At 59.3% G+C, this 14,903-nt stretch overlaps 1 protein-coding gene across 1 annotated transcript in view; it reads left to right on the top strand.

Moving 5' to 3' along the window:
- Positions 1-2,982: 2,982 nt before the first annotated feature.
- PLEKHH2 (pleckstrin homology, MyTH4 and FERM domain containing H2) overlaps positions 2,983-14,903 on the top strand; it is a 64,984-nt gene continuing 53,063 nt past the window's right edge. The window contains exons 1-3 of the mRNA XM_055123149.1: positions 2,983-3,060; positions 5,526-5,648; positions 11,223-11,285. Of these exons, the coding sequence (XP_054979124.1) occupies positions 5,529-5,648; positions 11,223-11,285 (183 nt within the window). The 5' untranslated portion in view covers positions 2,983-3,060; positions 5,526-5,528. The remainder of the gene's footprint in view (positions 3,061-5,525; positions 5,649-11,222; positions 11,286-14,903) is intronic.

Genomic DNA, 14,903 nt, shown 5'->3' on the forward strand with positions numbered 1-14,903 from the left:
TGAGATCTTTCCACCTTGCTGCTGCCCGAGTCGCTCTAACTTCTCTGGACCAGCTCTGCCCTGAGCCAGCAACGGTGGAGGCTCGAGTCCCACACGCAGGCTTGTCTCCCGCCCTCTGCACCCTCTCTGGCCTCTGGGAGGGTCTTTGTCCCCACACTGTGCCCCGAGTGCGGTGTGGTTTCTGGCCCTCTCCTGGCCCCATGCCTGCAGGACACCCCTGGAGCGAACATCCGCAGCACTGCGGGGAACGTCCTCTCCCACTAGGTGGCACTAGTGGCCAGGCCATAAACGTGGAAAGCAGCGGCTCTTGGAGCACTGGCCCCAGAGTGGGTGCAGAGGGCCGGAGCACAGGCCTGCATGTGGGACTCCAGGCCCAGCGGCACGCCAGGAGCCTCCAGAGGTGCAGAAGCTTCTTGGGTTAATGCTTCCACTTGCTTGGCCACTGGTGTTTCATTCTTGGAGACGCCTTTCGCTTCAATGTCTTGGAGGAAAACTCTCTTTTGTGGAAGGCCTTCCCCTGTGCAGGGCCACAGAGCTCAGCGGGAGCATTCTGTTCTCCCCAGAGCAGACGCCCGGGCCCAGGCAGGGTCCACCGGTCCTGCCGCCATCGCCTTCCCGTCTTTGACCCCTGCACTGAGGCACCATCCCTCCTGCCACACAGGCAGTGGTTTTGCCAAAGGAGGTTCTGTGTCACGGATGCTGAACACGTGGCGGGAGAAGAGCCAGGCCTGAGAGATGCCCCGTGGTGGGACATAAAGTCCCCACAGAACACCACAGCCTGGTCTCAAGACCTGCTGGAACGTAGTAACCACATGTGGACACTCGGTGTTGAGCATCAAGTGTGCAGATTGAGGTACCCGCCCGAAGGGCTCAGCTGCACGAGCCACCCTAGGGACTCAGAGGCAAAGGCCAGGGCGCAGTGACTCGGTTTTACTCGGTGTTGCCAGTTCCACTGCGTTCCCGGCTCTCCAGGTCACTCTGCGTGCCCACCAGTTCTAGCATGAGAGTCTGGGTGTGTTCCAGCCGCAAGCATCACTCCCTTCCTGCTGCATCACAGCTCAGGGAGACAGGAGTGTCCGGCCCCTCTCTGCTCACTGGATGGCCTGAGGGTACTGGACACAGTTCACCCGGCAAGCTCTGGCCAGACAGTGCCCGGGTCAGAGGTCCAGTGCGGGCATTCACTCCCTGGCTTACCCAGTCCCAGCGGACCTGCAGACGCACGCTCCAGGGGTGGAGGCACTGCTCAGAGGCTGCCCAAGGCTGCTGGTGGAAAAAGAATCGTCCTCTGCTCCCTGTGGGCACCCGCACGCAGGGAAGCTTCCTCCATCACAAGCAGGGCAGGTGACCCGCCCTCGGGCCCCATCACGGTTTCTCACCTCCAAGGACCCCATCTGCCCCACTGCCCCAGCCCCTCCTCCTATAACGCATCCCTGGGTTCCCCTCTTTGGATATCCGGTGCCCTCGGAAAGGTGCACGGGCCTCTGGGCAGACCGGGTGCTTGGTGGGGGCAGCGCTGGGCCCGCCCAAACTGCCACCGGGGCTGCGCCCAAGCCCGCCGCGGCCTGCGCGCCTCCCGGGGCTCCAGCGCCCCTCGAGGGGCGCTTAGTGCCTGGCCGGGAGCAGCGCAGTTGCTTCTGGCGCTGCCTGGGCCCCCGCCCACGTGGTCGGCGCCGGCGTGGCCCCCACACTCGGTCTGTTTGCAGAGGCAGAGTCAATGTTGACCCGGCCCGCCCCGGCAGCGCGGCCCAGAAAGCGGCTTTTCAGGAGGAGCGCGGCCCGCCTCGCCCGCTCCCGCCTTTGGCCGCGGCCCCGGCCGGCTCGCCGCGCTGCTGACCCGCCGCCCCCGGCGGCCGCCTGCAGGCGCCTTCCGGTGCGGCCCGCGCGGGGCGCAGGAATTCGGCGTGGGGGAGTCTGGGCCCCGGCCCAAGCGGCTCATCTGGAAGGAATATGGGGGGCGGAGACTGCAGCCGCCCCTGCCGCCGGCCCGCCGGACGGACGCCCCTGCCGGCCCCCGCCGCCTCGCGCGCCCGGCCCGCGCCTGCCCCGGGCGCCCAGGTGAGACGGGCCGCGCCCGACGGTGCCCGCGCTCCCAGGGCCGTGCTCCTGCGCTCCCATGCTCCCGGGGCCGTGCTCCCGGGGCCGTGCTCCTGCGCTCCCGTGCTCCCGCGCTCCCGGGGCCGTGCTCCTGCGCTCCTGCGCTCCCGTGCTCCCGTGCTCCCGTGCTCCAGCGCTCCCGGGGCCGACAGGCGCAGGCCCGATCCGGGCCGCCCCTGGCTGCGCGGGGGACCCGGCCGGGCCACAAGTGCCACCCGGATTCCAGCGGGAGCGTCGCGAGGCGGACGAGGTCACAGGTGGGCAGGCGGGCGGAGCACGCGCAGCGCGACGCGGGGAAGACGCCCCCAATCGGACAGGGGACAGGACGCGAGTACCAGGACAGGGATGGGGGTGGGGGTGGGGACACGCGAGGACAGGGCGGGGCCAAGGACGGGGCGGGCCTGGGGAAGGGATGAGAGCGTGGGCGTGCCGGGGGCGGCCCCACGGCGGGAGTGGGGCGGGGTCAGACGGGGTAAGGACGTGGGCGTGTGGGGGCGGAGAAGGGGCGGGGCATGACGGGAGGGGCGGGGCTGGGCGGTGGGTGTGTCGGGAGCGGGGCCTGGGCAGAATAAGGTGTGGGCATGCCAGGGGCGGGGCCATGGAGGAGGTAAGGGTGTGGGCGTGGCTAAGGCAGGGTGGGGGCGGGAATGGGGCGGGGCAGGCGCGGGCAAACAGTAGGTGTGCCGGGCGTGGGGTAAGCAGGGGGCGTGGCAGGGGCGGGAAGAGGCGTGGCCAGGCGGGGGCTAGGCAGTGGCTGCGTCGGCCGGGGCCGGGGCCGGGGCGTGCCCAGGCGGGGGTTGGGCCGAGGACGGGGCGGGAGTCTGGGGCCCAGACCCGGGGCCGGGCCATCCCGGGTAACGGGACGGAAGGAAGGCGGGCCCGGCGGGGCCGGGGGCGTGCGGGGCCGGCCGGGCGGGCGGCGGGCGGCGGCCTCCCGGGGGCTCCCGCGGCGCGGGGCGCGGAGAGGTAGGCGCGCGGGGCTGGGGGCTGCGGGGTCGCGGCCCCCGCGAGCGGCAGGCTGGGGGGCGCGGTCCGGGCAGGCTGCGGCGGGGGCCGAGGTGGGGCCCGGGGTCCCGGGAGGGCCGGATGCGGGTGCGGCCGCCGCGCCTGCTCGGGGGTAAACAGGCCCGTGGGAACAGGGCGCTTCCCAGCCCGGCGGCCGTGCGCCAGGGCCCTCCCGGGAGTGGACGCTGCCCGCGGGTCCCGGCCACCGCTGCTAGAGGGAAGTCGCGGGCTGGCCTGGGCCGCCGGGCCTCCCCCGCCCCCCGCCCAGGCTCTTGCTCTCCCTGCCCCGTGCTCGCTCAGGCTGGCGGCGGCCTCGGAGTTACCGCGCCTCGAGGCGTTCTTGGCAGGACCGGTCACTGCGCGCTCCTAAGTACCGATCCGCGAAACCACTTCTTTGGCCGCTCCGGCCACACCCTCGTGCCCAGAGAGACTGATGCTCGGGGTCACTCCCGCTGCTGTTGGGGACCGTGACGGGGGCTGGAGTCTCCGACATATAGACACGAATCCTTTCCGCTCCCCCTGCGGCCCCCTGCCCCCAGGGTTCCTGTTCTGCCGTATTTGTAAACACATGCTCCTTTGGGTAGAGTTATCGTTCATGAAGTCTGTCTATTTATTTATTCATTTATTGCTCTTTGGGTCACACCCCGCGATGCACAGGGGTTACTCCTGTCTCATGCACTCAGGAATTGCTCCTGGTGGTGCTCGGGGACCGTATGGGATGCTGGGAATCAACCTCGGGTTGGTTGCGTGCAAGGCAAACGCTATTGCTCCAGCCCCTGGAGTCTGTCTCTTTAAAGCACACAGTTCAGTGGCCATCTTTCCAGCGCCCATCACTGCAATCTAATTGTAGAGTATTTCATCCCCTCCCAAGACCCTTTAGTTGGCCTCTGCCACCCTCTCGGCTTTCTGTCTGCTCTGTTGTTCCCAGAGGTGCAGCCATGTAACCCTGGCATTTGGCATCTGGCCTCTCTTGGTAAGTGGGTGTGCTTCCGCACTCACACACCCTGTGTACTTGCCATAATGTCTTATCTCTTCATTTGACCCCTGGATTGCTTCCACATTTTTGGCCATGTTTTTGGCAACTATACAATTGTTGGTATGGACTTTCACATCCAGTTGGTTTGGTAATTGCAAACATTGGAGTTGCTGGTTATATGCAACTTTCTTTCATTTGTTTTTTGGGCATACCACTCAGTGCTCAGAGATCTCTTCTGGCTCAGTGCTCAGGCATCACTCCTGGCAGGGCTCGGAGTGCCAGGGACCAAGACTGGGTCAGCTTTTGAAGTTCAGACATTGATTCCCATGACCTTTCAAGTTGATTTTATTCTGGTTCCCTTGAATTCCATAAATGATTTAGACCAACTTGTCAATTTCAGTGGAAAACACAGTCCAAGTCTTTCTGTGGGTGGTTGAGAGCATGTTCCTTCGCATGCAGTGCTCCTGCCCCTCCGTGTTCGTGGGGGGCTTCCACAGACCACCAGTCTTTCATTTCCCTCATGAAATTTTGTAGTTCTCAGAAGACAAGTTTTTCACTAATTTTATTATTTCTGAGTATTTAATTCTTTCAGTGATTTTGTAAAAAGAAAGCATGCTTGGTTCCATTTTCAGTTTTTTCTCCTTCTACTGAATAGAAAACTATTAATCTTTTAATATCAGCCTAGATTCCCTGAGATGTGATAAACACTTGGGCCCGAGCACTCGATGGTTCTCACAGGGCCAGAGAGATGGTGCTTGCTATGCACGCAGCAGCCTGGCTCTGATCCCTAGCTCCACACATAGACTCCTGAGCACTGCCAGGGGTAAGCTGTGAGCACACAGCCCGGAGTGAGCCCTGAGCAAAAGGAAACAAAAACAGGCAGAGAGACAGACACAGAGAGGGCGCTTGCCTTGCCTGTGGCCAACCTGGGTTGATCCCTGGCACCCCATACCAGAGCCAGAGTAAGTTTAAGCCCCACCTCTAAGCACCATAGGCTGTAGCCCCCGGCCCTGTGGGTATGGCCTTGGAGCCCCCAGCAGCTCTGGGCAGCCTTGGTGGTCCTCAGCACCACCTCCCAATTAAGCCGGCGATGAGTGTGCGGTGTGTGGCGGGTTCACACGGCCACGGGTGGAGCAGCATCGTGTGGTTGTGCAGAGCCCAGGGCGGGCCGGGCTCCTGGGCTTGTAGGCCGGGCGGAGTTCAGGACAGGCCTGTGGCATCACAGGGAGGAGGAGGTTGGCAGCCGTCACTACCCTCTGCTTCAGGCGGGGGCAAACCAAGTCACGCAGGCAATGGACCCACTGGTCGGTCGCCGCGCCCGCCACAGCCTGGCCCACGCTGCTGCCCATTCTGGAATTCCCCTTAGAGCGTAACACCTGGGTCTGGGCAGCCCCCGGACGGGCAGCCCCCGGGCCTGGCTGGTTTCAGGCCACCTGAGTCCCTCTTGCAGGACATGGAGCCGCCCGGGCAGGACCCGCCCGTGGACTGGAGAGAGCGCTGCGTGGCGCTGGAGGCACAGCTGCTGCGGTTCCGCGCCCAGGCCGGCAAGATCCGCCAGCTCCTGGCCGACAAGGTGAGCCAGCCCTGGCCGTGGGCGAGTGGAGCGCTTCTGGTTAGGGCGGGGGGGCGGGAAGCTGAGAAGGAACCCTGTGCGGGTCCTGGCGGGACGTGCGAGACCCACAGCGGCTCCGGCCGTGCTTGTTCATCCCAGAGAGGGAGATGCCGTTGGTCTGCCTTGGCTGAAGGAGGGAAACGGGGCTCTGACGCTCTCAGCCCTAATGTCCCGTACATGTGCTGACTTTCTCCCGGACACCCTCAGGGCAGAGAGTCAGCGGAACCAGAGACTCCTTTAATAGTGCTCATCCTGCAAGCGTGAACGGAGGATTTCATTTCTGTCGCAGGAAATCTGCATATGTATTAAGAAAATCAGTCCTTCGGGGCTGGAGCAATAGCACAGCGGGGAGGGCGTTTGCCTTGCACGCGCCCGACCCGGGTTCGATTCCCAGCATCCCATATGGTCCCCTGAGCACCGCCAGGAGTAATTCCTGAGTGCAGAGCCAGGAGTAACCCCTGTGCATCACCGGGTGTAACCCAAAAAGAAAAAAAACCAAAAACAAACAGAAACTCAATCCATCTACTTGTCCATTCCTTCATCCAACAAATGTTCACTGAGGGCTGGTTTGTGCAAGACCCTATTATTTGCTGAAATAATATTTCAGGTGAATGTTAACATAAGCCAGCAGGTGACCCCACAATATGAGTTTCGACCAGTGTAAGAATGGTGCTGAATGGGCTGGAGCGATAGCACAGCGGGTAGGGCGTTTGCCTTGCACGCGCCCGACCCGGGTTCGAATCCCAGCATCCCATATGGTCCCCTGAGCACCGCCAGGGGTAATTCCTGAGTGAAGAGCCAGGAGTAACCCCTGTGCATCGCCGGGTGTGACCCAAAAACCAAAAAAAAAAAAAAAAAGAATGGTGCCAAAGGTTCTGGAACCTTCTCCCTGAGGTGGGCAGTAATGCGCTGAGCATCTCCTCCTGACTCCTCCTGACCTGGGATGGCCCCCGTGGCCCCCTCCCCTCACTCTGTTCTCTGTGTGCAGGGGCCCCATTCCCAGAGCGGGGTCAGGCCCACACGCAGCCCCGAGCTGATGCTTGTTGGGGAAAGGGTTCCCATGACCCCTGTCCTTCCCACGGAGCCCCAGGACATGTCACTGCCTGAAGAGAAGCTCCTTCTGCCTCCCCCCGAGACTGCCAGGAGGGAAGGATTCCTCTCACCCCTGGAGAGTCGCTCTTGACCTCCCGGAGGTTTCCAGCACATTCCCCACATTCCCGAGGCCTCGCCCTCCGCTCCAGCCAGCCAGGCCTCCCCACCAGCTGTACACTCCAGGGCCAGAGGGCCTTGGGGACACTGCAGCCAGGACACATGTCCAGCACGCGCCCCACCTGGGCCCACTCCTGTGCAGCCCTGGAGCCCCAAGCCTGGGTCCCCAGTGCCGCAGGACCAGAGCCTGGGCCCTGTCACTGAGTGGCTGACACCGGTGGCCCCAGGCGCTGTAGAGGCGCCACAATCCCAGGCTCCCAGAGACTGCCCGCACCCGCACGCGTGCAGCCCTGGCCTTGACTTCCGGCATGCCAGCAGCCGTGAGCCATCCCCTCCTCTCCCGAAACCCCAGGAGTATGGAACAGGGTCCCCTGAGCCCTGAGGCAGAGCAGACCCCCCACACCTCCCGCCTCGGGCAGCAGAGCTGGACCGGGTGAGCTCTCCAGAGCCCGGGCCAGTCCCAGGGAGCCGCCAGGGGATCTGGGGGGAAGCGGCCCTCGCTCAGGCACAGAGCAGAGGCTCGTGTTTCCGGGGACTCTTCAGCCCAGGGTGTCCACTGCGGGGCACAGACCGGCCTGACAGGACAGCATGGAGCCCAGCAGGCGCAGAGAGGCAACCAGGGGCAGCTCTGAGGGCCGAGAGACGTGCAGATAGCTCTGACCGGGAGGGGCGTGCAGGCCGGCCCCAGGCTCTGCAGGACGGAGCTGGGTTCAAGAGCTGCACTGAGCGCTGAGCCTGAAGTAGCCTGAGCACTGCGGCGTGGCGCAGTGACCCAGTCAAAACAGTAACACGGTGACTTCATGAAAAATAAACCCAGGATGGGTATTTTTAGGAAAACATAAGTGGCTACCAAGATAAATGTTTAATCCTGAAAAAAACGTCACAATGGAATACAGAGAAAATGCCACAAGACCATGATTTCCACTTTGGAGAACGTGTTTCCTGGGAAACCAGGAGTGTGTTGGCGATGGCCGCTCTTCTGCACAGCACGTCTGAGTGACCAGCCCTCCCAGCAGCAGGAGGGCCTGCGCGGGACAAGATGCTGCGAGGAAATAGCAGCGGGGTGGCCAGAGCCATGGCACGGCGGGGAGGGCCTTTGCCTCGCACACGGCTGGCCCAGCTTCAAACCCCGGCACCAGATATGGTCCCCCGAGCACTGCCAGGAGTAATTCCTGAGTGCAGAGCCAGGAGTGCCCTACCCCAGAAATACCCCAGCAATTTCGAATAATAGTTCCTTCAGCCTCCGTCGACAGGAGGAAAGAAGGACGTCCAGCGTCAAAGGGTAATGACCACTGACAACTTGACCAAGTCCCTAAACATGATTTGAGTAGGCAGAGCGACTTGAACCTGCACACTGAGGACCAGGACCAATATCACAAGGTCATGCCACCAGGACAGCACCATAGAGGTGGGGAGGGGGCACGGTTAGGCCTGTGGTCACAGGCCCTGCTGCCCAGAGCTGACAGACCTGGCAAGGATCTCCTAGCTGAGAGCGACAGTCTTTGTATGGGGTGTCCTGAGTAAGAGTGACAGAGTCCTCACAGGGCTGTCTCAGCTAAGAATGACAGCGTCCTCATAGGGGTGTCCTGAGTAAGAGTGACAACATCCTCCCAGGGGTGTCATGGGTAAGAGTGACAGCGTCCTCACAGGGGTGTCCTGGGTAAGAGTGACAGCGTCCTCACAGGGGTGTCCTGGGTAAGAGTGACAGCTTCCTCACAGGGGTGTCTCAGCTAAGAGTGACAGAGTCCTCACAGGAGTGTCTCATCTAAGAGTAACAGAGTCCTCATAGGGGTGTGATGGATCAGAATGACAGAGTCCTCACAGGAATGTCTCAGTTAAAAGTAACAGCATCCTCACAGGGGTGTCTCAGCTAAGAGTGACAGAGTCCTCACAGGAGTGTCCTGGGTAAGAGTGACAGAGTCCACACAGGGTGTCCTGGGTAAGAGTGACAGTCCTCACGGGTGTCTCAGCTACGAGTGACAGAGTCCTCACAGGGGTGTGATGGATCAGAATGACAGAGTCCTCACAGGAGTGTCTCAGTTAAAAGTGACAGCATCCTCACAGGGGTGTCCTGGGTCAGCGTGATAGTCCTTACAGGGGTGTGATGGATCAGAGTGACAGAGTCCTTGTATGAGGTGTCCTGGGTAAGACTGACAGACTCCTCACAGGGGTGTCCAGGTAAGAGTGACAAAGTTCTCACAGGGGTGTCACAGGAGTGACCATTGTTATAAGGCATTTCTCAGGTAAGAGTCACAGAGTGTCTTGGGTAAGAGTGACAGTCATCGAATGGGTGTCAGAGGAGTGACAGTCATTATCCAGGACTTCACAGGTCAGAGTGACAGTCCTCATTGGGGCGTCGTGGGTCAGTGAGACAGAGTCATCCTTCAGGGTGTCCGTGTGAGAGTCGCCGTACGAGGTGTGATGGCTGTGGCACGCAGGCAGGCAGTGCATCCTGGGGGCCTGAGCACAGAGAGATGGCAAAGCGGGGTCTCCGTAGGTGAGGGTGAGCTAGCCCAGCCCGAGGCGCTGCTGCGCTTCCCCCAAGAGTGATAAATGCGGCAGTTGACAGGGGCGTCTCCTCAGAGCTGATGACGTCAGCTTGGGATGACGTCACATCCTAAGTGAAGGATCCTAAGTGAAGGCAGCCTTAGATCTCTTTACCGGGCAGAGCTGATCAGCATGAACAGACAATGTCCCGTTGGCTCCCCTCAGCCTCCTGAGCTGAGATGGACCCCCTGTGGAGGAAGGCTAAGGGGTCCCCCAGGGATGTGCTCCAGGCAGCAGCTCCACCCAGGGGTTGATCATGCAAACCATGGCCAAGAAGCCACTGTGATACCTGCCTGTTCATCAGACCCAGAGGACAGGGCGGCAGTCAGGGGCTGCCAGCAGGGCCCGTGGCGGAGGGAGCGCGGGCAGGAAGGAGGCCAAGCCCCGAGCACCTCCACGGTGATTCCTCGGCACAGTCAGTTTGATCCACAGTCCCCAAGAAGAGCATAGGGTGGGACGAGGGTGGCGCTTGGACGCTGAGCAACCTGTCTCACAGGCATGTGGCCTTGGGTTCCAGCCTCCTGGCACTGTCCCCAAATTTAAAAAATGGCAGAATTACTATTCACTTCTACTGGTCCAATAGACCGGATGTTACCATTTCAACATGTAATTAACATGAAATTAGTGCTAAGGTGCTTTATGTCCTTGGGTCAGAGAAAAGTGCTGGCGTTAAGCCCTGCCTTGCACGAGGCAGCCAGGATGGAACCCTGCACAGAGTCAGGAATACACTTTGAGCACTGCTGGGCGTGGCCCCCCCAACCACCACCACCAAAAAGATGCCCATTCTTTTCTTCGCAGTAGATTTAAACCCAATGCCTATTTTTTGTTTTGTTTTGGGGCCAGATCTAGTCATGGTCAGGGGTTACTCTAGCTTGGAGCTCCGTGGCTGCTCCTGGCAGTATGTGGGGACCATGCAGTGCTGGGGGTGAGTGGCCTCCATGGTGATGGGGGCGGGGGCGGCCCCAGAATCCCCCTGGGCCCAGGACCGAGTCTGCAGTGCTCGCAGACGCAGAGCCAGGGAGCACATGCAAAGAGGAGCGGAAAGAAGTGAACCCACGTGCGGCAGGTGGGAGTGGAAATCGGGGCAGGAGCTGTGGAAGCCGGAACCGCGACTGCTCAAGACTAAATCCGGAGATACCGCCCAGCGTGGGCCTGGCACTCTGGGCGCTGGGTTAGAACGCTCAGGAAACAGCGAATGGAAACGAAGAGCGACGCTTGGGCGGTGGCACCCACCCGGCTGTCCCCGGATGGGAGCGGGGGGAAGGAGCAGCGGGCCCATCGCGCGGGAAGGAGAGCGGGACTGTGGGGCTTTTGCTTGTTGGTTGGTTTTGGTTTTGGGGGGCACACCCGGCAATGTGCAGCTTTAATTTACCCCTGGTTCTGCACGTGGGGATCACTCCTGGGAACGGGACCATGTGGGTTGCCTGGGGGCTGGGGAGGGGCGGGGCTGTGAGGTGGGCGGGGCTGTGGGCGGGGCCCGGATGGGGCGGGGCTCGAGATGGGCGGGGATGTGGGCAGGGCGGCACTGTGGATGCGGCTGGCACAGGCTGGTGCTGGCCTCCAGGTGTCCCCTGTGGGCACCTCAGAGCTGGGCTCCAAGGTCTTCCTCACGGGAGAAGACTTAAGGGCGCCCCGCGGGGTGCTCAGCGCCGGCCGCTCCCGGCTGCTGTGGAGCCCCCAGGGCTGCTGTCCAGCTGCTCGGCCAGCCTCTGCCCTGGCCTCCCACGGCCTCTCGGGGGTCCGGGCGCATCTTCAGGACTGTCTTGCTTCTCTCCGCAGATGCAGCAGCTTGAGAGGCAAGTTGTGGACGCGGAGCGGCAAGCAGACAAGGCGTTTCAGCAGGTCAGGGTCATTTTCTTTCGACAGCTTCTACCGCTCCGAAGCTTGTTGCCCCAGACAGCCTCCAAACTGGTCCTCGTGCCCCGCCAGCACCCTGGTCAGGGAGGAGGTGGGCAGTCTCTTTGTTTAGTCTCAGCAGAAGATCCAAGGCAGCAACTCGGTGGCAGCTACCGTGGGGCTCTGCACAGTGGCAGGTGGCATGAGTGTGACTGTGACCGTGTCCAGGCACATGCACGCATGCACACACACTCACACACATATGTACACACTCATGCATCTACACATGCACACATGTACACACTCATGCGCATTTGCACATGCACTCATGCATACACAATACTTTTGCAAGCACACACATGCATGCATGCATACACGTATGTGCACATGTACCTATGCACACACATGAGCAGGCATCAGCGTCAGCCAGTAGCAGCCCACATGCTCAGTGTGGCCGCAGAGGTGGAGAGGGCAAGAGCACGGCTGCCCCCAGGACTGCTGGCAGCCCTTGAGCTGAGGACACATTCCAGTCAGGGGCCATGCCGTGCGGTTTGAGGAAAAATTTCACCGACACCTGGCCAGGGATGTGGTTAGCGTGGCGGCTTCTCATGCGAGGTTGGGGTCCCGCGGGGGTGCCTGGGTGAGGTTGGGGCTCTGTGGGAGTGCCTTCTGCGGGGTTCTGGGGCCCCTGTGGGGAGGTTCCTTTGTGACGTTGGGGTTCTGTTCCACTCTCCATGCCCCACCCAAGATTCTGGGAGTAATCGTGTTGTTCCGGGTCCCAGCAGAATAAAGAAATGAAAACAATTCATAAAACCAACATTTTAAGTAATTTTTCTAAGAGTGGAAAAAGGCTGATAGGAAATACGCCAATGTTTAATTTCTTTCTTTCTTTCTTTCTTTCTTTTTTTTGCTTTTTGGGTCACACCTGGTGGTGCACAAGGGTTACTCCTGGCTCTGCACTCAGGAATTACCCCTGGCGGTGCTCAGGGGACCATATGGGATGCTGGGAATCGAACTCAGTTCAGCCTCGTGCAAGGCAAACACCCTACCCGCTGTGCTATCACTCCAGCCCCTAATTTCTTTTTTTGCTTTTTTTTGGGGGTCACACCCAGTGATGCTTAGGGGTTACTCCTGGCTCTACACTCAGGAGTTACTCTCAGCAGTGCTCGGGGGACCATACAGGATGCCGGGGATTGAACCCAGGTCAGCCACATGCAAGGCAAACGCCCTTCCCACTGTGCTATCGCTAGAGCCCCTCCAATGTTTAAATGTGTACAGTTGAGGATTGCATTTTTTTCTCCTGTATTTTTATACTTTCTAATTTTCTTTTGTACTATTTTTGAAAAATGTTTTGATAATTCATTTGACCTTTTCTGGACCTTCCCAACAGTAAAAACTTTGAATGATTCCAACAACCTTAAATTTTGTCTCATGATCTTAAATCATATCTTCATATTATGTAAAGGTCTCTCTCAGAGCTAAGAATTACAGAACTTTTAATACAAAACTATTCTAAGAGTGCATATTCCATTTTTTTCACTTTATTTAAACACCGTGGTCTACAAAGTTGTTCATGATGATTGTTACAGGCATTCAGTATTCCACCCCAGTCCCATCACTCCGACCTTCCCTCCACCACTGTATTCATTTTCCTAGCCATCCTAAGGCTGCTCCTGTACTAGGCCCAAAACAATTTGTTAAAAAATACTCAGTTAAAGAAAATTTGTGAAAATTGTGATATCTCCCCAGGGGCACAGTAGGCCCTTGTCTGATGGTTTACTAAGCCCTTTGTTGCTAGTTGAGCTCTGTGTGTTAATGTTTTGTTAGTCGAGCTTAGTTGGCTTCTACTTTACATTCCCGTCCAACCTGGGTGCTCCTGCTGGGGTGGCGGTTAGGGATGTCATGTGGCTGCGTTTGCAGCAGTCGGCACCAGAAACTCCAGAATATTTAGCTGGGCAATGAGCTTACCTGGAGACTGTTGTGGAATGCGGGTGTGGCTACCAGGGCTTCTGGAAGTATAAAAGTCCAAAAACCTTATATGCAAACTTTCAGTATCCTGAGTAGAGAAGCTAATGCACTCTCCACCTTCAACAGTTGCCAGCTCACAGCCAGCACACAGTCAGCTCACGGCCAGCACACAGTCAGCTCTCAGTCAGCTCTCAGTCAGCTCTCAGTCAGCTCACAGTCAGCTCACAGCCAGCACACAATCGGCTCACAGCCAGCACACAGTCGGCTCACAGCCAGCACACAGTCAGCTCACAGCACACAGTCAGCTCACAGTCAGCTCACAGCACACAGTCAGCTCACAGCCAGCACACAGCCGGCTCACAGTCAGCTCACAGCCAGCACATAGCTCACAGTCAGTTCTCAGTCAGCTCATAGCCAGCACACAGTCAGCTCTCAGTGAGCACATAGTCAGCTCACAGCCAGTTCTCAGTCAGCTCACAGTCAGCTCACAGCCAGCTCACAGCCAGCTCTCAGCTAGCACACAGCCAGCTCACAGCCAGCACACAGTCAGCTCTCAGCTCACAGTCAGCTCACAGTCAGCTCTCAGTCAGCTCTCAGTCAGCTCACAGTCAGCTCACAGTCAGCTCACAGCCAGCTCACAGCCAGCTCACAGCCAGCACACAGCCAGCTCACAGCCAGCACACAGTCAGCTCTCAGTCAGCTCACAGTCAGCTCACAGTCAGCTCTCAGTCAGCTCTCAGTCAGCTCACAGTCAGCTCACAAGCTGCCGCAGGTGCTGCTCCTTCCACTTTTCCTCCCCATGTGTTGTTCTCGGGAAGCAGCTCTGAGCTGCTGCATTCCTTCAGTCATGAGTATTATGGTGATTCATGAAACATAAACACCTAAAACAGCCCCATATAACCCAGAAAGGCACCACACCCTTTACTGCCGCCCCTCAGGTGCTGCTGAGAGCACTGGCGTTTGGGCACCTGGGCTGAGTCACTGCCACCTGTGTCTGACCCGCACAACGGAACCTCCCCTCGGGGCCCCCCCACTTCAGGCCGCCATTGGTCCTGGTCCTGAGACCCTTCTGGAGATCCCCACAGCCACCGGACGGAGACTGGGCATGACAGTGCTCATGGCCCTGTGGCCACGCCTGGCCTTCCCTGGAAGCCCCTCACCCCTGCCCGGCTTGCTTCCTTACTCCTCCTTATTGCTCCCCTCTCCTTCTCACCCTCCCCGCTCATCCCGTAGGAAGGAAAGATTGCCTGAGTTCTGCCTTTTCTTACCTTAAAACTCTTCATTCAGGGACTGCTATGGTAGTACAGCGGGGAGGGCGTGGCCTTGCATGCCGCTGACCCAGGTTCAATCCTCGGCACCCCATGTGGTCCCCCGAGCACTGCCAGGAGTAATTCCTGAGTTCAGAGCCAGGCACAAGCCCTGAACACTGCTAGATGTGGCCCCCCAACCAAAACAAAATAATAAAAAAAAAAACCTTTCCATTTATATATGAAGCAAATTTAGTTCTGAAAATTAAGCAGAAGTATATTTACTTGTGAATTTCCATTAATTCTTCCCCCAATTTCCTGGGTCTTGAGAGGGAAAGAAAAGAATCCTCATTTTTAGTTAAAGGGAAGCAAACATGCTTGTAGCTGTCAGGGTCTGGGCAAATCTCCT

The sequence above is a fragment of the Sorex araneus genome, chromosome X (genome assembly GCF_027595985.1).
Source record: "Sorex araneus isolate mSorAra2 chromosome X, mSorAra2.pri, whole genome shotgun sequence".
Taxonomy (NCBI): domain Eukaryota; kingdom Metazoa; phylum Chordata; class Mammalia; order Eulipotyphla; family Soricidae; genus Sorex; species Sorex araneus.